The sequence below is a fragment of the Enhydra lutris genome, unplaced genomic scaffold, assembly GCF_002288905.1.
Source record: "Enhydra lutris kenyoni isolate GAN:26980312 unplaced genomic scaffold, ASM228890v2 scaffoldscaffold92, whole genome shotgun sequence".
Classification (NCBI taxonomy): domain Eukaryota; kingdom Metazoa; phylum Chordata; class Mammalia; order Carnivora; family Mustelidae; genus Enhydra; species Enhydra lutris.
In genome coordinates, this window is record NW_019154176.1 from 3029903 (window position 1) to 3052565 (window position 22663).

Genomic DNA, 22663 nt, shown 5'->3' on the forward strand with positions numbered 1-22663 from the left:
AGTGCCAGGCTCAGCCCGTGCTCTGTGGAGGCTGCCTCACTTCACCCAGCTGCCTGTTGAAGAATCTGGCAACTTCGACTTCCTGCTGCTGCGCTCTCAGGGGCAGAGAGGAAGCTGAGGCCGGAAGGCCATGGTCAGGCTTTCCACAGCAAGCAGGACAGCCGCTCAGGCCCAGAGGGCTCCCTAGATCATTCACCACCATCCCCCCCACATCTTTAAGACATCTCCTGGGTGCCAGGCATAATTCCAGATGCCGAGCATATAGTGGAGAACCACACAGACCCCTCCCTTGTGGAGCTGACATTTTAAAGTGGAAGACAGGCATTAAAATCAATGCTCACAGAAACTTCCAGAGAAATGTCATAAGGACTGCAGAGAAAAATACAGCAGGGGAAGAGACAGAAAGATGGGATTGTTGGTTTAGATCAAGGAGCTTCTGGGGAGGGCTGAGGGTTTATTTCTTGGCCTGGGTAGTGGGTTTATTACTGTTCTTTAAAACTGGGCCCACAGGTGAAGCCTGGGAAATCTTTCTTTAGTGCATGGTAAAGGAAAACTTTCTCTACTTGCAACACTTCTGATACCCAGTATGTGGGTTTTCCGCACCAAACAACTCTCCAATTTTCTGTGGCAACCAGCTGGGAGGAACTGAATCAGATACAAAAGATGGGGGATGACTTAAAAGGATTCTTTACTCGGACAGGACCAAGCAGGCAGAAGATAGGCTCAGGCCTAGGTCGAAAGCTGGTCGAGAAGAAAGCTCAGATGAGTGAGGTCAAGGAGGGCGTCGTTGTCACCTCTCCGTGCCTCCATTTCTTGCTCGGAGAAATGGGGACAACACAAGCCCCCAGAGGACTGCTGCCTTGATCAAATGAGATACTGCATGAGAACACTCAGCGCATAGCCTTCTCGGTAAATGACAGCGACTTGCCGCTGTGTGTTGGTTAGAACTCCGGTCAGGGGGGACTTCCAAGCTGCTACTTTGACAGCCTCAGAGAACGGGGCTGGAGGTGATCAGGCGGAGGATGTGAATAGGCGGGCCGGAGACACCGCCCGGGCGTGCGTGAGGGGGTGTCTCGGTCCAGCCAGGTGCAGCTGGCCCGGCGGAGACGAGGGAAGCGAGGCAAGATGGAATGGAGTCACACGGAAGGGGCCTGGAAGACGGAAGGGCGGCTGGCTGCAGCCTTGATCGCCAAAATGAGAACAAGAAGTTTACGCCAGTTCCGAAAGCCTCACTTGGGCCAACAGCCCGCGTAGGAAACCCACGCCGTTTGAACGCCTGCACTGTCGAACCCCGCACACCAGCCAGCGCTTCCGCATCTCCTCCGCTCCCCTCCAGCAGCCAATCACTGACTCCATGGTGCCATCCCAGCCAATCGCGGTTGAGGGTAAAAAAAAAGGTGAGGGTGAAGGCCAATAGAAGCGCCGCTATTGCAACGAAAGGACCAATGCCTACGTGCGACGGGTCACAACAGCAGCCAATGAATATGCCCATTTCAGGCGGCCAATGGGAGGCGGCGTCTCGGCGGCGATTTGGCGGTGGCTGCCGGCAGAGCGGGGCGGGGTCCCGGGTTCGAGCCAGAGTCCGGGGGGAAAGGGTGAGCCTGGAACCTCCGGGAGGTCCCCTGGAGGGCAGCGGCCGGCGGGAGGCGCGGTGGGAGGCGCGGCGGGAGGCTGCGCGTGGCGGAGGGTGGACGGAAACACCCGCTGCCTCGTGACCGGTCGATGCCTGGTGGGTGCGCATCGCGGCTCCTGCCCCAGCCAGCGAAGTTTTGGGGGGTGTGTTGGGGGGCGGTGCGGGTCTCCTGGGTGCAGACGTCACTCCTACCGCATCGGCAAAGCTGGTCTGCACTCAGTGGGGACGAGGACGAAGGAAATGGGCACCCCCCGAAACCCCATCCATATTTTCTCAAACGTTAACATATAGTAATAGCGAACATTTATCGAGTATGGACCGCATACCGAGCCCTGAGCTGAGCGCTTCCCCTCCCGCATCTCACTGAATCCTCCCGGCACCGCTCTGGGGGAAACACTGCTCTGTGCCCCTTTTCCAGACGAGGAAACGGGCTCACAGAGGAGCTGATTCCCGAGGAATCGGACATTGTGCTACGACGACACTCTCTTCTTCCCGTCACGGTTTATCTTAACCTGGAGGACTTGGCGGCCTGACCCTGGGCCTGGCTCTCGAGGAGTCCCCCAGCTGGACTGAGGGGCGACTGGAAACAACCCCTCCTAGGCTGGGGGGAGTCGGCAGGGCGTGGGGTCACTCGTGCGGGTAGGTGTGGGACGCATGAATCTTGGCCTGCTCGAGAGAGATCATCAGGACGATGAAATCAATAATAATGATTTTATTTTTGTTTTTGTCATATTTTGTTATTTTTTCATGCCTGCATTAAGGGCTAGGTGCTGTGGGGATGTCACAACCTTCTTTTCATGGCAATGCTCTCCGCATCTTCATTTTCTGATGGGAAAACTGAGGCCCGATGTGGCTAAGTGATTTGCCTGAGTTGACGCGGAGAGAGCCAAGATTCGTTCCCCGGTCTGTCTGACCTGCCTGCCTGGTGATTTGGGGAAGCGGGGGTGCAAAGCAGGTTTTTATATTAATGCAAGTTTGTCCAATAAAGGGGTTCATTGTTCATGGCAGATCTAACAGGTGTGAACGTGTACCCCAACTCCATCAAACAGATGTAGAAACAGGCTCAGGGAGGGGAATTGGATGCCTAAAGTCACACAGCGAGGGGGTTCTAGAATTTTCCCCTCAGGCCTAATGTTTGGGGGCTGATGGCCTATCTCTTTCTAGCCAAGCCAGCTGTCAAAAGCATGTCTCTGTGCCACTGGGGTGCCACCACCAGGGACAGCAGGCCTGATGGCAATGGAGCTCAGCCCATGGCCACCAGGGGAGGCCTGAAGGTCCTTCTGCACTGGGCTGGCCCTGGCGGCGGGGACCCCTGGGTCACCTTCAGCGAGGCCACACTGACCGCAGAGGAGGTCTGCATCCACATTGCACAAAAAGTCGGTGAGTCTGGGGCATCAGCCCTGTGGCAGGGGTGGAGGTGCTCAAGGTAGCTGGGCCCATCCGTCTGTCCATCTGTCTGCCCGTCTGCCCGTTCATTCAGCAGACATTAAGTGAGCAACTACAAGCCCCAAATCACTGTCTTCTTAGAGCTGATAAGAAGGAAAATCAGCAAGAAACTCAATGAATAAGAAAACCGTGTGGAAGGGGCGCCTGGATGGCTCAGTCAGTTAAGCGCCTGCCTTTGGCTCAGCTCACAATCTTGGGGTCCTGAGATCAAGCCCTGCACCAGGCTCCCTGCTAGGGAGAAGCCAGCTTCTCCCTCTCCCTCCCCCCGCCCCAATTATGCTCGTTTGCTCTCGCTCTCTCTCTCTCTCTCAAAGAAATAAATAAAATCTTTAAAAAAAAAAAAAAAACCTGTGGGAGAACAGAGATAGATGATGGAGAAAAATTAAAAATTCAGGAGAGGAGTACCTGGCTGGCTCGCTTGACAGGGTATCTGACTCTTTTTTTTTTTTTTTTTTAGATTTTATTTGTTTATTTGACAGAGATCACAAGTAGGCAGAGAGGCAGGCAGAGAGAGAGAAGAGGAAGCAGGCTCCCTGCAGAGCAGAGAGCCCAATGTGGGGCTCAATCCCAGGACCCTGGGATCATGACCTGAGCCGAAGGTAGAGGCTTTAACCCATTGAACCACCCAGGTGCCCCGTGGGTATGTTACTCTTGACTACAAGTGAGGTGGGAGCCACAGAGGACTGGGCGCAAAGGAGGGGCATGACTGGACTCAGGCGTCACAGGGGCTCTCTGGCTGCTGTGCGGGGAATAGACTGTGGCAGGTGAGGGTGGGAGCCAGGAGACCAGGGTGGCAGTGACCTCCAGGTAGGAGATAAGGGGGAGAGGTCAGCCAGGGCCAGATCTTACAGTGCCTTAAATGCCAGAGGGAGGCATTGAGAGTTTACACTTTCTCCTGAGAGCAGTAAGGAACTGCGGAATGCCTGAGAGAGCCCATAGCAGAGGCACCAGAAGTATCCTGTTTTCCTCCTGAGGAGGAGAAGGTCTGTCCAATTGGACCTTGCTTATATGCCCCTTCCTCTAGGAAGTCCTCTCTGATGCCCTTTGCCACAACCAGATGGGGGCCTCATGGTGGATTTCTGCCACCCTTTGTACTTTCCCATGGGTGGCTGATCCTTCATGAGCTCCAACGGGTGTGTTGGGTGGTGAGAAACATGCCCAGCAGAAGAAACAGCATGTGAAAAGCTCCCAGACAGCTTGATGTGTGTGAGGAAGCAAAAGATCTTAAGAGTAACGAGTGTCGCTTTCAAGAATTTGAAAAGGGAAGTAGTACTTGAAAGTGGATCATATTGTCAGACTCCAGGTCATAGTTATTATTATTATTTTTAAGATTGATTTATTTTAGGGAGGCGGGAGAGGGGCAGGAGGCGAGGGAGGAGAATCCCATGCGGACTCCCCGCTGAACGTGAAGTCCGACTTGGGGCTCCATCTTACATGCCTGAGATCATGACCTGAGCCTAAATGGAGAGTCAGACATGTAACCGACTAAGCCCCCCCAGGCACTCCCTGCCCAGGTCATGGTTAGTCTGTGCTGAGGGGATTGGACTTTCTTATGGGGGCAATGGGGAACCATGGAAGTTTTTAAGCCAGAGAGTGAAATAGATTGGTTCTTTAGGAAGTTGTCTCTCAAGGAGGCATCCTCCTGTGAGAGGCAGTGCGTATACTTGGACTCAGCAACTTTGGAAAGCTTGGTTCTTTAGGAAGTTGTCTCTCAAGGAGGCATCCTCCTGTGAGAGGCAGTGCGTATACTGGGACTCAGCAACTTTGGAAAGCCATTGGTATCATCCAACATTGTTGGAACATACGTTCCTTGAGGCCGCATAGTTCCACTTCTAGATAGGCCTGGTACAGACGCTCAGCTCATGTGTTCTAGGAGACACATACCAGAATGTTTGGAGCAGCTTCATTTATCGTGGTGAAAAATAGGAGACCATCTCAGGGTACCCTGTATGGGAGAGGACACAAACTAAGGTTGTAGGCTGGAAAGCTACACAATCAGGAAAAAGGAAATTTAACCAAAGTTACACCTAATCATATGTGAAGTTTTTTCTTAATTTAATTTTTTTTAAAGATTTTATTTATTTATTTGACAGACAGAGATCACAAGTAGGCAGAGAGGCAGGCAGAGAGAGAGGAAGGGAAGCAGGCTCCCCGCTGAGCAGAGAGCCCGATGCAGGACTCGATCCCAGGACCCTGGGATCATGACCTGAGCTGAAGGCAGAGGCTTTAACCCACTGAGCCACCCAGGCACCCCTTTAATTTATTTTTTAAAGTAATCTCTACACCTAACATGGAGCTTGAACTCATGACCCCAAGATCAAGAGTTCTATTGACTGAACTAGCCAGGCGCCCGTTGTGTGAGGTTTTTTGTTTTTTGTTTTTTGTTTTAAGAGATTTTATTTATTTATTTGACAGAAATCACAAGTAGGCAGAGAGGCAGGCAGAAAGGGGGTGGGAGGCAGGCTCCCTGCTGAGCAGAGATCCCGATGTGGGGCTTGATCCCAGGACCCTGAGATCAAGACCTGAGCTGAAGGCGGAGGCTTTAACCCACTGAGCCACCCAGGCGCCCCATGTGTGAGGTTTTAAAAGCTGTTGTGATTGGGCGCCTGGGTGGTTCAGATGGTTAAGCATCTGCATTTGGCTTGGGTCATGATCCCAGGGTCCTGGGATCGAGTCCTTCATTGGGCTCCCTGCTCCTTGGGGAGCCTGCTTTTTCTGCCTCTGCCTCTCTCTCTCTCTCTCATGAATAAATAAATAAAATCTTTAAAAAACAAAACAACAACCTGTTATAACATGAAGAAGTAAATTGTAGAAGGACATCTATAGTGTAATACTGCATTTATAGTTTATAACATTTGAGACTAGGTCATAGAGGATATGGGAATGATAAACTCTAGTTCAGGAGTGTGGTTAACCCTTTTTTTTTTTTTTTTTAAGATTTTATTTATTTGCCAGAGAGAGAGAGAGCAAGTGAGTACACACAAGCAGGCAGAGAGGCAGGCAGAGGCAGCGAGAGAAGCAGATTCCCTGCCGAGCAAGGAGCCCGATGCGGGACTCGATCCCAGGACCCTGGGATCATGACCTGAGCCGGAGGCAGCAGCTTAACCCACTGAGCCACCCAGGCATCCCAACCCTTTTTTTTTTTTTTTTAAGATTTTATTTATTTATTTGTCAGAGAGAGAGAGCATACAAGCAGGCAGAGAGGCAGGCAGAGGCAGAGAGAGAAGCAGGCTTCCTGTCGAACAAGGAGCCCAATGCAGGACTCGGTCTCAGGACCCTGGGATCATGACCTGAGCCGAAGGCAGCAGCTTAACTGGCTGAGCCACCCAGGCATCCCAGGAGTGTGGTTAACTCTTGGGGAGAAGAGGTGGATATAGGCAGAGGCAAGTTTTATGTCTTGTGGCTGTACTTTGGTGATGATAAATTATTCTCAACAGATTGTCTTAGATAACAGTTTCAAGTGATATGTATAAAAGGATGTCTCGGGTGGCTGGGGCAGGGAATGGCCGCGAGTCTGGAGTCTGGGGTTAGGGCTGGGCTTTGGATCTGAAGGATCCCAGAGATGGAGGATATGGAAAGAGCAGGTCTTGTGACCCATCTGATGTGGATTGCAGGCAAAGTTGAGGACAAGAACCAAGTCCTAGTTTAAAAGAACCAGCCAGAAAAGAGGCGAGCTTGGGGACCTGGCATGAGGTCCCTTTGGAACATGGCACATCTAAGGGGGCTTCATGTCCAGGAGGAGACATCCGGGAGGTGGTTGGGTGTCCCTGCAGGGCTGGAGCTCGGAGACCAGGCGACGTGCCAGCGGTTTGTAGTTGGGCCGGTCGGTCAAGGGTAGGTTCTTGCTGCAGTAACAAGCAGCCCCCCAAATTTCCCTGGGTCAAGACAATGAAGGTTTACCCAAAATCCAGTGCAGGTCAGATGATTTGCTTCTGTCTCGTAGCTTGGCACAAGGGGTCTCTACCATCCCTGAGCCAGAGGAGATGGTAAGAGTTTATTTCCAGGCCTAGAAATCTGCGGATCCCTTTCACCAGCATCCCATTGGCCAGAAACTGGTCCTGTGGCCCCATCCCAGCTGCAAAGGAGGATGGGAAATGTAGTCTCTGAAGCCACAGCTCGGTCACCATATTGTATTGTCCTCTGTGGGCAGAAGGAGGCCCAGGGAGGGAGGGCCTGTGATGGGAAACATCAGGTGTGGGGTCCACAAAGCAGCTGGCAGCAGATGCTGCCCCCTGACCCTCTTTCTCCCTTGTTCCAGGCATCACTCCATCCTGCCTCAATCTCTTTGCTCTCTTCGATGCCCAGGCCCAGGTCTGGCTGCCCCCAAACCATGTCTTGGAGATCCCCAGAGACATGAGCCTGACACTGTACTTTCGCATGAGGTGGGTGATGGGCCTTTGGGAGTCTTGTCCCCTTTGGTTCTGTCCCCTTGCTCCCCTGCACCACGCCTTCCTGGAGCTGCATCTGAGTCCATGCTAGGTCCCAGCTGTGACCTCTCCATCCTGTCTTGCAGGTTTTATTTCCGGAACTGGCATGGCACAAACCCCCAGGAGCCGGCTGTGTACCGCTGTGGGCCTCCAGGGCCCAAGTCTTCCTCTGAACAGGCAGAGCAGGGCATGCAACTACTGGACCCGGCCTCCTTTGAGTACCTCTTTGAGCAGGTGCATTGTAGGGCTGGGGAGGTGGGACTGTTCGTGAGGGACTTTGGTGCCATTGAGGATCCCCCCCAACCTCGCCCCAATTCACTAAGGCTAATAGATTTCAACTCATGCCACCTGGGATCCTTTGGCTGCCTGGACCGAAGGGTTCTGGGACAAAGGATTGCCTGGGAAAGGGGGCTGTGGTCAATTCGTGACGTCTACTGCGGGCCGAGGTTGGACAGAGGAGGCACACATGCTGTGTATTTGGCCTTTCCTGAAAACAGGGGTCCCCTCCCATCCCCAGAGTGGACAGAAGCTGGGGAGTAAACAGGCTCTTATGCCTCCCTTTCTGCCCAATCTGTCCCCCCACCCTCCCGCCCCAACTCCCAGGGCAAGCATGAGTTTGTGAATGACGTAGCATCGCTGTGGGAGCTGTCCAGCGAGGAGGAGATCCACCATTTTAAGAACGAGAGTCTGGGCATGGCCTTTCTGCACCTGTGCCACCTTGCCCTGTGCCGTGGCGTCCCCCTGGAGAAGGTGGCCAAGAAGATCAGGTGTCTGGGAATGTGGCGGGAACGGGTATCTGGGAGCCGCAAGAGACCTCGCCTACTGCCGTGTGTTCATTCAGCACTTATCTAGTACCTGCTGTGGTACCAGCGTTCGTTCTGGGTATTGAGGCCAAAAAGTGACCAAGTCAGACAGCGGTCACTGCCCTCCTGAGCGCACATCTGGTGAAGGAGGCATCAGTAAACAAAATACAAAAGGGGGAGGTCCGGTGTTTCCGACAGTGATAAATGCCGAGGGGAAATTCAGCAGGGAAGGAGGAAGAAGGAGCGAGAGGGAGAAGTGTAGGATTTCAGCTTGGAGGGTCCGGGACTCCCTCAGAGAATGTAGCATTCAAATTCTAAGGTGCGAAGGAAGGGAAGGCAGGAGGCTTGCGAGTGTCTGGGAGAGCATTCTAGACAGAGAGGACAGATAACTCTCTGTTTAGAGGACAAAGAGCTGCTGCAAAGATCCTGAGGCACGCCTGATGCATTGGAGGATGTGTGGCTGGAGCAGAGCGAGCTTGGAGAATTCCTTAGATTCTAGGGAAGGAAGGTCCCAGGAGTGTGGGGAGCTGGGAGCCAGATGTGGGCATGGCCATTGCTGTGAGGGCCCTGGTAATCAGGGTAGACTGCCTGGAGGAGGCAGTAGGAGACATGGTTCTTGGAGAACCGGTAGTCCCTCTTAAAGCACATATCTTTCTGTCCCTGTTGTATTATAACTCTGGAAGACTCTGGCTGGGACAGTAAAGTCCACAGTGCTGGGAAACCCAGAGGATATACCCTCTCTAGCCTGGACAGCAGAGAACGCTTCCTGGCGGGGAGGTGACATTTCTGCTAAGACCTGAAGGTTGAGTCAGCTTTATCCTGATGTGGAATACATTGGCAAAGCATTCCAGGCCGAGGGAAAAGCATATACAAAGGCCCAGAGGCAGAAGGCAGCAAAGGCCTGTTTCTTGGGGATCTGAACTTGGAATATGAGGGCCAGCTTGGCCAGCAACCCCGGACTCCTGACCAGCCCTTCCTGGTTGCCCCCCACCCAGCTTCAAGGACTGCATCCCACGCTCCTTCCAGCTGCAGATCCGGCGGCACAACGCGCTGACCCGACTGCGCCTGCGGAACATCTTCCGCAGGTTCGTGCGGGCCTTCCAGCCGGGCCACGTCTCGCAGCAGGTCATCATGGTCAAATACCTGGCCACGCTCGAGCAGCTGGCACCCCGTTTCGGCACGGAGCGCCTGCCCGTGTGCCACCTGGAGCTACTGGCCCAGGCCGTGGGGGAGCCCTACTACTTCCGGGACGCCGGGCAGGCTCCCCCAGAGCCTGGGCCGGAGTTGGCCACCGGACCACCCACTCACGAGGTGCTGGTGACGGGCACAGGTGGCATCCAGTGGCGGCCGGTGCGGGCAGAGGTGAGCAGGGTGCCTCTTCCGTCTAGTGGTCCAGGTCGGGCTGGGGCTGGTGCTCCTGCTCAGCCTTGGCCTTGGCCTTGGCCTCTGAGGGTGGCTGCAGGGAACCCTTTCCCCGTGTGGCTCTGGGATATGTCTGTTTATCCCCCGGGGTGGTTTTTTGGGGAATGTCCTCTGTCTGTGTCTCCCCCCTGGGGACCTCTGAGGAACCCCTGTCTGGTATTTGGGGGTGAGAGGGCCTGGCTCTTCCTCTCTTCCTCCCTGAGGTTCTGGCCTCTGGTGTGCGGCTCTCTAGGGGGAGGGTCCCCATCATCCAGTCTGTGACACAGACTCGAGTGCGGCTGCCTCAGGAGCATCCCCGGTCCCTCCAGCTCCCGCTTCTCTGCAAGGAGAATGTGCGGGAGACTGAACGGGTATAGCCCTGCGTCACGCACCTGCCCCATGTGCTGGCTTTCCAGGGTCCCAGAGGCGATGGCAGCAGCAGGAATCCCCATGCTGGCCCATTTGGGAAGAGAACCAAGGCCCCAGCAGCAGGCGACCAGCCAGCAGACAGGCCTCAGGAAGCACTGTGGACCTACTTCTGTGACTTCCAGGACATCACACACGTGGTGCTGAAGGAATGCCACGTCAGCATCCACTGTCAGGACAACAAGAGCCTGGTGGGGCCCAGGGTGGGGGCCTGGCAGGGGTGGGGGCTCCTGTGGGCTGGATGCCTGCCTGATGTCCCGTCCCCACCCTGTCCCGCCCTTGGCCTGCAGGAGCTGACCCTGCCTTCCCGGGCCATGGCCCTGTCCTTGGTGTCACTGGTGGATGGCTATTTCCGCCTGACCGCAGACTCGAGCCACTACCTGTGCCACGAGGTGGCTCCGCCACGGCTGGTGATGAGCATCCAGGACGGGATCCATGGACCCCTGCTGTGAGTGTGGGTGGGGCAGTGGGGGGAGCCGGGGGAGGAGTGGAGGGAGCAGGGGAGGGGCGGGCGGAGCAGGCAGGAGGAGGAAGGGCACGTGGGTGACACAGCCAGGTGGTGGCTGCCTAGAGCTCATGGTGAGGCTTGAATGAGGCATGTGCGTGTTTGTGTGTATTCACGTCTTTGCGTTCATGTTAGTGTGCACATGTTCACCCATGCGCGTGCACGTGTGGGAGTGCGTGCGGTCGTGTGTACATGCGTGCAGATTGGGCACGCCAGCGGTGTGGGGGAGAGGGGGCGCCTGCAGTAGTGTGGACATGTGGCACAAGGGACCGGGTTTGGGACAATCACCGCGCACGTCTGCAGGTCGAACAGCCCGCCTGGCGCGCAGCTGTGCTGCACGGTCGCCTGCCCAGTTGTCCTTGCCTGGTGTTGCGCAGCGCGATGGGCTGGTGATTTTCGTGGAGCCGTGTGTTGCGCAGATGCTGGCGGCCATTCACACGTTCGCGTGAGCATTCACATCCCTGCAGGCGTGTGTCTGTCTTGGTCACTGGCGGTCCCTGCGGTTCTCTACAGACTCGCGGGGCGGAAACTGTGCAGTGTCTGGCCATCAGGGGTCCTTCTGCGTGCCGCTGGGTCACGGGGCTGTGACTCTGAGCTCATGTGGTCATCATACCTGTGCGTGGCTGTCCCCCGGCCTACCTGTGACAGCGGGACTGGCCGTTAAGGTGTTTTAAGAGGTCCGACCCCTGGGAGCCTCCTCTCTACACTGGAGGAGGGTGGAGGGGCCATTCTGCCTCTTGAGGGCCGAGGTGGCACAAGGTCACTGCCTGGTGTGTGTCACCTGACAGGGGTCTCTGGGCCCCATCCACGGGCATCCTCGTGTGTTCAGGCGGCTGTAACGGTCCCGGTGACCCGGTGATGCCAAAACAGCGGACATCGATTTCTCACAGTTCTGGAGGCTGAAAGTCTCAGTGCAAGGTGCGGGCAGGTCCAGTGTTCGGCGGAGAAGCCTCCCGCACGGGTGCACAGAGAGCCAGCTTCCGGCTGGGTCCTCACATGGGGGAAGGGGCAGGAGCGCTCTCTGCGGTCCTTTTCATAAAAGGGCACGGATTCTATCCGTGGGCTTTCCACACTGGCGACCTACTCAGCCCCCAGAGGCTCTGCTTCCTCGAGCCGTCACGCTGGGGGGTAGGTTTCCACACGGGAGTTCTGGGGAGACGTGGATGTTGGGTCAACAATAGAATGGGAGCCCCAGTGTCCGGGGCGGGGAGGTATGTCTGGGCCCGGGTGGCAGTGTCACGGGTCCTGCCCATCTGTGTTCCTGGTGGTCGTCCCCTCTGGGTCTGGGATGTTGTGGCCCCTTATGCGCCCTGTCGCAGGGGTTGCGATTGTGCATGTGTGGCAGGCTGCCCACCCTGTGTCCGGGTGGCTGGCTGGGCATGTGCCCTCCGGTATCTGATCGATGTCTCCTGTCTCTGGGCACGTGTTACCGTGTCGGAGGTGCTGCCTGACCATCGCCCCGCATGCGGGTGCCTGTCCCACTACCTCTTTCATCCCGTGGGTATTTCTGGACGCGCTCAGACTCCACATCCACACAGAAGTGCCGACATTTGTCCCAGCCGGGAGTGCTCCCCTACGGGCAGATTCTCTGTATCCCTGTTGCCTGGCATGTGCCCCATGGTACCCCCCAGATTCTCTGACCGCGGTCCCCTGGTCCCCCCATAGGGAGCCATTTGTGCTGGCCAAGCTGCGGCCCGAGGACGGCCTCTACCTCATCCACTGGAGCACCAGCCACCTCAACCGCCTCATCCTCACGGTGGCGCAGAGAGAGCAAGTGAGCCTGGGGCAGGGGTCCTGGGCCGGGGCTGGATGCGCTTCTGGTCTGGACCCCTGCTCACCGCCCTGCCCCCTGGCCCCCACCGCAGGCCCCAGGCACACAGCACGTGCACCTGCGCAAATTCCCCATTGAGCTGCAGGCCGGGGTCTTCACACTAGAGGGCTGGGACCGGTCCTTCCCCAGCGTGCGGGAGCTGCGAGCCGCCCTGCAGGGTTGCTGCCTGCGGGCTGGCGATGACTGCTTCGCCCTGCGCCGCTGTTGCCTGCCACGGCCCGGAGGTACGATATGGGGGGCCCTGGACGGGGTGAGGGTGGGCGTTGGGGTCCCCATCCCCAACCCAGGCCAGCCCTCCGTGACGGCACCTCGACCCTCCAGAGATCTCCAACCTCATCATCATGCGGGGGTCTCGGGCCAGCACTGCTCCGCCCAACCTCAGCCAGCTCAGCTTCCACCGGATCAGCCAGGATGACATCACCCAGGTGTGTGGGGTCGGAGCTCCCTGGGGCCGGGGGGTGCTGCGGAGGGCAACCCTGGGTGCTGGTCATGGAGCTGCCCCGTGCCCTGTTCCCTCAGCTGTCCCACTTGGGCCAAGGCACGAGGACCAACGTGTACGAGGGCATCTTACGAGTGGGGGGCAGAGGCCCCAAGGAGGACACGGCAGACAATGAGGACCCCCCCACGCCCAGTGGGGACTGTGGGCAAGAGCTCCGAGTGATACTCAAGGTGCTGGACCCCAGTCACCACGACATCGCCCTGGTGAGTGAGCCTAGCCAGGGGGCCGTGGGGAGGGGTGTGGGGGTCAGGGTCTGTGGCTACCTGACCTGCCCTGTCCCCACAGGCCTTCTACGAGACAGCCAGTCTCATGAGCCAGGTCTCCCACGTGCACCTGGCCTTTGTACACGGCATCTGCGTACATGGCTCTGAGAGTGAGTGAGCCCCACGTGCCCTCTCGTGTCCCCGTCAGCAGGCCACCCCCCGCCTATGCCCGCTCCCTGGGTTGGACCCTGACCCTCAAGCCTGTGTCCTCCTTACCCTTAACTCTGTGCTCCACCTTGACCTGTACTGGGATCCCTGACTACACACCTCGATCTGTGACCACTTGACCTTCGACCTGTGCCCCAGCCGCAGACTATTTCCCCACAGTCCCCGACTACACCTGGACTCTTAGTTTCACCTTGATGCCTGGCTGCGCTCTGATCCCTCGCTCCGTCTGCCACCCAGCCTCTGTCTACCCTCTGACCCCACCGTGCGGGTGCCAGTGTTGTGGGGCGCCCTAGTCCTCCCAGATCTCAGTCCCTGCTCTACCCCCACCCCTGCACTTACCCTGCATGTACCTCAGAAGTCCTTGTCCAGCCAGTAGCCCCCAGATCCTCAACCCCATGTGTCTGTCTCTCTTGCTTTCCTTCTAACACTGGTCGACACCCCATGAGCACCCCAAGCCCGTGGGATCCTCTCATCACTTAAGCCCCAGCCCCATGCTCCATGCCTCCACTTCTCCACCTGCCCCCAGGTCCCCAGTCCCATCCTCCCCTTTGTCCCTTACATGGCAGCTTTGCCCACCCCCCACCCCCACCCCAGACTGAGATGCCAGCATTCACCTCTGCCTCACCCTGCACCCACATGGCCTACCCTCCCTCCTGTATCTCCTCTTGCCCCACAGTCACTCGTCGGTCACCCCCAGCATTTCTGCCCCAGCACCTTCCCTACCCACGGTCCCAGCCCCCATGTCCTGCCCCCACCGTGTCCAGGACGGGGGAGGCAGGTGGGCGGCCTGTGCAGTGGCTGGGACTTTACAGACATCATGGTGGCAGAGTACGTGGAGCACGGGCCCCTGGACGTGTGGCTGCGGCGAGAGAAGGGCCACGTGCCTGTGGCCTGGAAGGTGGTGGTGGCCCAGCAGCTGGCCAGTGCCCTCAGCTACCTGGTGCGTGGCCTATGGGCGGGGCCTGGGTTGGTGGGGCGCGCTGGGGCGGTCATGTACACACTGGCCCTAGGAGGTCTTTCCATGAGCCTCTTTTGCTCACACACCCCTGTGACTCCCATCTCCCCCAAGAGAAGAATGCCTCAACCTTCTATGTCCCATGGGGGCCTGAGCTCAGCAACTCTGTCACTCTCTCTTGGCATTGGTCCCAGCTCCTCCTGGTGCAGTCACCCCAGTTTCCAGAGCACCTCTGTGTGCCAGCCTCTGTCCTAGACCCTGAGGACATAGTAGAGAACAAAACCAAAGTCTCTGTCCTTAGGGAGCAGGTATTTTAGTTGGGAGGGGCAAACAAATGATTAACTAACTACTTTACACAGTATTTTAGAAAGCAGTGACAACCGTGGGAGAGTAGCAGGCATGGAGATAAGCAGTTGCTACAGGCGAGGGAAGAGGTGGAGTTTAAAATAGATGCTACGGTGACCCGGAGGTGAGGAAGGAGCCGTGGGGGCACTTCAGGAAGTGCATTCTAGGCAGCGGGAATAGCCAGTGCAAAGGCCCTGGGGCCGGACCTTGCCTGGCATGGTTGGAGGACAGCAGTTGGACCTGACCACGAGCTTTGACCACCAGCTCTGGGAAGACAGGAAGGACCTACTGGGTATCCAGTGCCAATGATGTACTTGTATCCCCATGATGGCTTTTGTTTTGTTTTGTTTAACCATGGTTATTTTCTTCACGTGGTCTGTCCCTGTGGAGACCACATGGGATGGGAGCGGGGGCAGCATCTATAGCACCCCCCCCAGTGGTCACACCCCCTTTTCACCCCCCCACAGGAAGACAAGAGCCTGGTTCATGGTAATGTGTGTGGCCGGAATATCCTACTGGCACGGCTGGGGCTGACGGAGGGCACCAGCCCCTTCATCAAGCTGAGCGACCCCGGTGTGGGCCTGGGTGCCCTTTCCAGGGAAGGTGAGGACCTGGGCTGGCTTGGGTTCAGGGATAGGCTTCCCCCCAACTCTTTTTCCATCCTCACTGACCTCTGACCCTGGCCCCCAGAGCGGGTGGAGCGGATCCCCTGGACAGCCCCTGAGTGCCTCTCTGGCGGAGCCAACAGTCTGACCACTGCGGCCGATAAATGGGGCTTTGGTGCCACCCTCCTGGAGATCTGCTTCGATGGGGAGGCCCCTCTGCAGGGCCGTGGCCCCTCCGAGGTATGTCTGGGGCATCTCTGGGCCCTTCCCACAGAGGGGATTGGTACCTCCAAGGAGTCTAGAGGGCATGTTCAGGGTCCTGGGCTGCCTCCCCTCTGGCTATGTGGCCTGGCATATATATGTGGCCTCATCTCTCTGGGGCTCCATCTGATTGTCTGTCAGCTGGGGCTGACAGTCTCTACCTCATCAGGTTGTTGTGACACACAGCAAGTAAGTGACATGCTTCAATTTTAAGCAGAGCAACTAAGGCCGTCATGGGAGAAGCCCTAGGCTGTGGGGGTGAGGGAGGACCAGAGGACCCCCCTGAACCAGCTGAGGGGTCAGGCAAGGCTTCCCAGAGGAGGTTTCAATCCAAGTACAGAAATGTTGCAGTGACCCAGGCTTGGAAGTGCAACCTAGGCAGAGGTCATGGCAGGTACAAAGGCCCTGAGGCATCAGATTGCGGTTTGAGCTTCCTGGAGGCAGAGTGAGGAGGAGGCAGGGCAGGAAGGGCCTCGTGCGGGCTGCCCCCGAGCTCTGCAGAGTCAGCTGGACTTGGGATTCAGCCCGGGCTCTGCAGTGGTGTCCAAGTCTGCTTCCCTCCACCAAGCCACAGTGGCATCGTCTGTAAAATGGGAATGACGGAACAAGGACCCAGCATGCTCTGGGGGCTTGGCTGTCTTTTGGAAAAGGGGTTTGGGGGCAGGGGATGGGCGGGGGTTACTGACTCCCGCGGGTCCCCTTCCTGGCAGAAAGAGTGCTTCTACCAGAAGCAGCACCAGCTTCCTCAGCCCTCCTGCCCGGAGCTCGCCACACTCACCAGCCAGTGCCTGACCTATGAACCAGCTCAGCGGCCCTCCTTCCGCACAATCCTGCGGGACCTCACTCAGCTGCAGCCCCAGAGTGAGCCCCACCCCATTGCTGGGATCCCTGCTGGTGCTGACCCCGGGCCCCTGAGGTTTCTACCCTATAACCCCTGTCAGGTGTGACGGTGTCTGACTCACTTCCGGGTGTGCGGACACCTGTGCTTGCCTTAATGGTTTATGTGGGGAGAACCACGGCTTCCTTGGACAGATCGGGCGCTTGCAGCTTTCTGGCTTTCGTTTTCTCTCATCTTGAAACACCCTTTAACCTATGTGAGGCCGTCCCGGGTGTCCTAGGCTGCAGCCACTTCTGCATTTTGGACACGAGGTAGAATTTTCCAACCGCTGAAAAAAAAAAAAAAAAAGTTTCCTTATATTTGAGATAGGATACTGGCAGAGCGGTGGCCCCCTTTCTGTGCCCCCGGGGGTGGGCCTGTCCGGGAAGAGGCAGGAGTCCAGTGACATCCACCGCGGCTCTTCTAGATCTTGCTGACGTCTTGGCTGTGAACCTTGACTCACCTGCGTCAGACCCCACCGTGTTCCACAAGCGCTATTTGAAAAAGATCCGAGATCTGGGCGAGGTGAGGGGCTCAAGGGGCTGGGGCGGGCCTGAGGTTAGTTTTGGAAATATAGGTGGGGCCTGGCCTAGAAGAGAGAGAGAGAGAGAGAGAGAGAGAGAGAGACATACATACATACATACATACATACATATATACATATATATCCCACCCCACCCACCCACCCCCGCCTCAAGGGAGTCCGAGTCCCGGCCCCCACAGAGGAGGTGGGGCCTGGGATTTTCCAAGCGCACCCAGCCAGGGGGTGGGGCCTGGGGAGCCGGGGCAGGGCCGACCCGCCTGCGCCTTCCCGGGCCAGGGCCATTTCGGCAAGGTCAGTCTGTACTGCTACGACCCCACGAACGACGGCACCGGCGAGATGGTGGCCGTGAAGGCCCTCAAGGCGGACTGCGACCCCCAGCTCCGCACCAGCTGGCGGCGGGAGATCGACATCCTGCGCACGCTGTACCACAAGCACATTGTCAAGTACAAGGGCTGCTGCGAGGACGCAGGTGGGCGGGGCCGGCGGGGCCCGGGGCCCATTGGAGCCGCGGGCTGGAGCCTCCGGCTGGAGAACGCGGGCAGGGGTGGCTGCGGCCCGGGGCTGCCTCCTTCCCACTTTGGCCCTCTGCGGGGCGCGATGGGTGAGAGGGACTCGGCGGCCCCCTCACCGGGGTTTTTAGGATGGGCTGGCCCGCCTGAGGGCTGGACCTAGTGTGGGCGAGTCAGGGCCCCACGCTGGGGAGGGCGAAGCTGCGGCGCTCGAAACGCGCGACGCCCAGCCCCTGTCTCTGTCGCCCATTGCCTGCACGGGCCACCACCCTGCCTTGCTTCAGGAGAGAAATCGGTACCGCTGGTCATGGAGTATGTGCCCCTGGGAAGCCTGCGAGACTACCTGCCCCGGCACAGCGTGGGGCTGGCTCAGCTGCTGCTCTTCGCCCAGCAGATCTGTGAGGTGGGCCCGCTGGCCCCCGGTCCCGGAGCCCGGCTCCCTCCTCCGTGGCCCCGGCCCGATGGCCCCACACCACCCGCTCACCTGTCCCCGCCCCTGCTGCCGGCCCTGCTCCCTTCTGCGGCTGCCGCCTGCCACCCTGCCCGTGCTGGCGTGGTCCCAGCAGTCCCGCCCCACTCCGCAGCCCCTTCCCATCCGGTCTGGCAAGCCTCAGGCTCTGCCCCCGACCACTGACCCTGACTCGCCCTTCCCCCAGGGCATGGCCTACCTCCACACACAGCACTACGTGCACCGAGACCTGGCGGCCCGCAACGTGCTGCTGGACAACGACAGGCTGGTCAAAATCGGGGACTTTGGCCTAGCCAAGGCTGTGCCCGAAGGCCATGAGTACTACCGCGTGCGCGAGGATGGGGACAGCCCCGTATTCTGGTGACGGGACAGGAACCCGCTGGAGTGGGGGGTCAGGGGTACCTGGAGCAGACAGGGTGAAGGAGGTAGATGCCGGGGTCTCAGACGACAGGGCCTGGTCTCAGTGAAACTGCTCCCCCCCACAAGGGTGGGGCCCTGACTGGTACCAGAGAGCCCCTAAGCCCCAGGTAAGGACTTCACCTGGTCTGGCCGGAGGCATGAGTGCCCCCCCCATTCCCCCACCCCCCAGGTATGCCCCAGAGTGCCTGAAGGAGTGTAAGTTCTACTATGCCTCCGATGTCTGGTCCTTCGGGGTCACCATGTACGAGCTGCTGACCTACTGTGACTCCAGCCAGAGCCCCCCCTCGGTGAGAGCCAGGCCCTCAGCCCCACCCCATACCAGAGGCGCTGGAAAGGAAGGCATTGAATTCCCAGCTCGCCCACTGTAGGGAGTGCTTAAGCCACGTGGGCCTCACAGTCCCACCGTGTAAAACGGGCCCCCTTGCCGCGTCGGGGGGCTCTGATTGTGACAGAAACCCAAATAGAAACAGCTTATTCAGGCGTTTGCAGCCGGGGAGGCACAGCTTGACTTAGATCCTCAGCTGTCCTCAGGAGACCCATTTTTCTCCATCTCCGCTCTGCTGCTCTCCGAGGAGGCATCTCTCAGGCAGCCCCCCCCATCCCCACCCCACCCCTGCCCCCTGCTCCGTTGTGGCAGCAGTGGCCCCCTAGCTCTGCAGGTGCAGCCTCCCAGCTGAGGGGACCAAAGGGTCTCCTCCCCACCGGCATCATTGAGGGCTTTCTGATTGGCCCAGCTTGGCCCCCCGAACCATGGTTATTGGCCAGACCTGGGCTAGGGGAGGAACCAAGGCTGTGCTCCGAGTTTATTCCCAAAGGCCATGGTCAGAGGGGTGGGCAAAGGATTCTGGACCGATGAAAACAGTTTGCTGAGAGGCTTAACAGCAACCCCCCCCCACCTCGACTTACTCCATGAGTGTTAGTTACCTACCTTCCACATAACCCAGTGGTAGATGTTATTGCCCCATTTTACAGATGAGTAAACTGAAGCCCAGAGAGATGAGGTCATAAATCTGAACCTGGGCACCACATCCTGGTGGAGGCGGGCGGGGACTGCTGAGCCGGCAGCTTCTGACGGCTGTCTAGGTGGCCCCGCCCCCTGAAAAGAGCTGCTTTTGTCTCTGTGTAGAAATTCATGGAGCTCATAGGCCTCACCCAGGGGCAGATGACGGTGCTGAGGCTCACTGAGCTGCTGGAACGCGGGGAGAGGCTGCCCCGGCCGGAGAGATGTCCTTGTGAGGTGAGACCCCCCCCCCAACTTTTCACCTCCCTGCCATCAGACCGCAGAGAGAGCAGCCCCCGCAGACCCACTTTCTTTCCTGCCCAGATCTATCTCCTCATGAAGAACTGCTGGGAGGCGGAGGCCTCATTCCGCCCCACCTTCCAGAACCTCATACCCATTCTCAAGACAGTCCAGGAGAAATACCAAGGCCAGGCCGCCTCAGTGTTCAATGTGTGCTGAAGCCTAGCAGTGTCTCTTGGGGGACCGGAGCAGGCGCCCACCCAGAGGGCCTTCCGGGCCCCAGAGGAACCCGACAAGGAGAGGCCTGCCTCACCGTTCCCAGTGCCTTACTCCTGACCGGAGCCGCCACGTCTGTGAATGGACTTTCCTTCTGTCTTACTCCCTTGGGTTGCTGTAGCAGTCTTACGGATGGGATGGCTTATAAACAGAAATTTATTTCTCACAGTTCTGGAGGTTGGGAAGTCCAAAACCAAGGTGCCAGCACGTTCACGTTTTGGTGAAGGCCCTCTTCTTGTTTCACAGCCAACACCTTCTGGCTGGGTCCCTACAGGGTCGGGGCGGTGGGGGGCGCTGGGGATCTCACTGGAGTCCCTCTTATAAGGACACTTAAGCCCAAGGACACCATCATGATTTAGCACCTGCCAGAGGCCCACCTCCTGATACCGTCATATCAGGCATTGGGATTTCAATGTGAGAATTTTGAGGGGACACAACCCTTCAAACTGTCACACCCTCCATGGTTATGAGCCTGGTGTAGGCCCCTGAGGGACCCAGGACAAGCAAGGACCTAATCAGGCCCTTGAATCCAATCTTCTGGCCTCCCCACTCCCAGCCTTAGTTAGGGCCCGGCATTTCCACTAGCTGGTAATAAACTCATATTTTCTCTGCTGGAGGCCGTGTTCCTTGGGCCCTTCTTCAGCCGGTGTTTGCTGTCCTGGGCTTTGCAGCTGGAGCAGGATGCTGCAGAGGAAGCCAGACATATCTCCGACCTTTGCTTCGACCGAATCCCCAGCTAGCAGGCCAGTGCCTGGAGCACAGAAGGCGCGTGGGAACTACTCTCATAGAGATCAACAAAGAATGCAGGGCTTGGAGGGGCTCTGCACCAGGTAGATAAGCCTTCCGGGTTCACGCTTTCCTCCCTGTGTGACTTCAGGCAAATGGCTCTCCCTCTCTGGGCCTTAGCTCTCAGCTCTGAACTGGGCATGGTCATGCTGGCTACCTCGGGGGACTCACAGAAATAGCTAATGGGGTTCTTTAAGTCAGACGCTTAGTGGACAGATATGCAAACAATGTACTTAATAAACATTTTATATTCTTGTTAATCTGGTGTTTGCCAAAGTGTTTCTTTTATTTTTTTTTTAAAGGAAATGATTAATTTTGCTTTTCTCCCCCTTAAGATGTATGTGTTAGAGCACGAGCGAGAGGGGCAGAGGGAGAAGGAGAGAGAATTTCAAGCAGACTCCATGTGTGTGGAACCCAGCACGGGGCTTTGATCTCATGATCCTGAGATCAGGACCCTGATATCACCACCTGAGCCGAAACAAAGTGTCTAACGGTTAACCCGTTGCGCCACCCAGGTGCCCCTGCTGAGGAGTTTCTACTGAGACAGGATGTGTGTCAGGCCACATTGTGAAAGGCCTGAAATATTTTTCTTTCTGCTTTGGTTTCTCAAGACCTTGTGGCCTGCAGCTCCCCTTTTCCAGATAATTCCATACGGATGTGTTGAGGTTTGCTTTTTATAACAGTTTTCTATTAAATATGCATTACAGTTATAAATGGGCACGAGGTAGGTGATACTAACCCATGCGGTGAACTGTCCCTCTACAAGCCACTACTGTCATCTCCCTGAAGGCAGCTAATGTCATCTGGTTTCCCGTTCTTGCTTCCAGAGACTATCTAGAAAAAGGAAATCTGTGCGCATACTAGGCTTTCTCAACTCTTGCAAAAATAGTAGCATGTGGTGGGCCCTGTGACTCTTGATCTTGGGGTTATGAGTTCAAGCTCCGCGTTGACGTGGAACCTACTTTAAAAAGACACATTTTTTTAAAAGGCATTTCGGATTTTATTTATTTATTTGAGAGAGAGTGAGAGAGAGCACGAGAGAGGAGAAGGTCAAAGGGAGAAGCAGACTCCCCGCGGAGCTGGGAGCCCGCTACGGGACTCGATCCCGGGTCTCCAGGATCATGACCTGAGCCAAAGGCAGCTGCTTAACCACCTGAACCACCCAGGTGCCCCCCCCAAAAAAAACATTTTTTAGGGGCACCTGGGTGGCTCAGTCGTTTAAGCATCTGACTCTTGGTTTCAGCTCATTCGTGGGATCAGGTCTAAGAGATATTATTTCGGGAGTCTGAGAAGGCTCAAGATTTTTTTCACTAGAAATTGATTGCTTCTTCACTTTCCATTTTTTAAAAAAGGATTTTATTTATTTATTTGAGAGAGGGAGAGAGCGCATGAGCAGGGGGAACAGCAGAAGGAGAGGGAAAAGCAGGCTGCTGGCTGAGTAGGGATCCTGATTCGGGGCTTGATCTCAGGACCCTGGGATCATGACCTGAGCTGAAAGCAGATGCTTAACCGACTAAGCCACCCAGGTGCCCTAAATAGCCTCTTTGAAGAAATGTCTGTTCAAGTCCTTTGCCCATTTTTATTTTTTTTTATTTTTTTTATTTTTATTTTTTTAAAGATTATTTATTTATTTATTTGACACAGAGAGAGAGATCACAAGTAGACAGAGAGGCAGGCAGAGAGAGAGAGAGAGAGAGAGGGAAGCAGGTTCCCTGCTGAGCAGAGAGCCCGATGCGGGACTCGATCCCAGGACCCTGAGATCATGACCTGAGCCAAAGGCAGCGGCTTAACCCACTGAGCCACCCAGGCGCCCCTTTGCCCATTTTTAAATGGGTTTTTTTGTTGTTGTTGAGTTGTGTTGTAGCTGCATCCCCCACCCCAAGAATATTGAGCCCTCATGCTAAGGCTTTTAGACCCTCCTAGAAGTCCCCCCATTGTCCTCTTGAAATGTTGCCTTGCAATCCCATTTTATCA

At 56.9% G+C, this 22663-nt stretch overlaps 1 protein-coding gene across 6 annotated transcripts; it reads left to right on the forward strand.

Moving 5' to 3' along the window:
• The first annotated feature begins 1736 nt into the window (after nucleotides 1-1736).
• On the forward strand, nucleotides 1737-20949 carry LOC111162402 (tyrosine kinase 2). Of its 6 annotated transcripts, none has more exons than XM_022526801.1 (23): nucleotides 1737-3013; nucleotides 7338-7461; nucleotides 7593-7740; nucleotides 8110-8273; nucleotides 9305-9680; nucleotides 10127-10327; nucleotides 10427-10584; nucleotides 12307-12415; nucleotides 12507-12696; nucleotides 12794-12897; nucleotides 12992-13174; nucleotides 13257-13344; nucleotides 14215-14342; nucleotides 15170-15305; nucleotides 15393-15547; nucleotides 16279-16429; nucleotides 16873-16970; nucleotides 17266-17458; nucleotides 17783-17901; nucleotides 18155-18327; nucleotides 18557-18674; nucleotides 19514-19624; nucleotides 19712-20949. In XM_022526801.1, the coding sequence occupies exons 1-23, from the start codon at nucleotides 2779-2781 to the stop codon at nucleotides 19844-19846; spliced, it is 3597 nt and encodes a 1198-aa protein (XP_022382509.1). In that variant the 5' UTR covers nucleotides 1737-2778; the 3' UTR covers nucleotides 19847-20949. The 6 variants fall into 6 exon arrangements, with proteins under 6 accessions (XP_022382509.1, XP_022382508.1, XP_022382510.1 ...); XM_022526800.1 differs by having other exon boundaries at nucleotides 9305-9671; XM_022526802.1 differs by having other exon boundaries at nucleotides 9305-9671; nucleotides 14230-14342.
• The last annotated feature ends 1714 nt before the right edge of the window (nucleotides 20950-22663 follow it).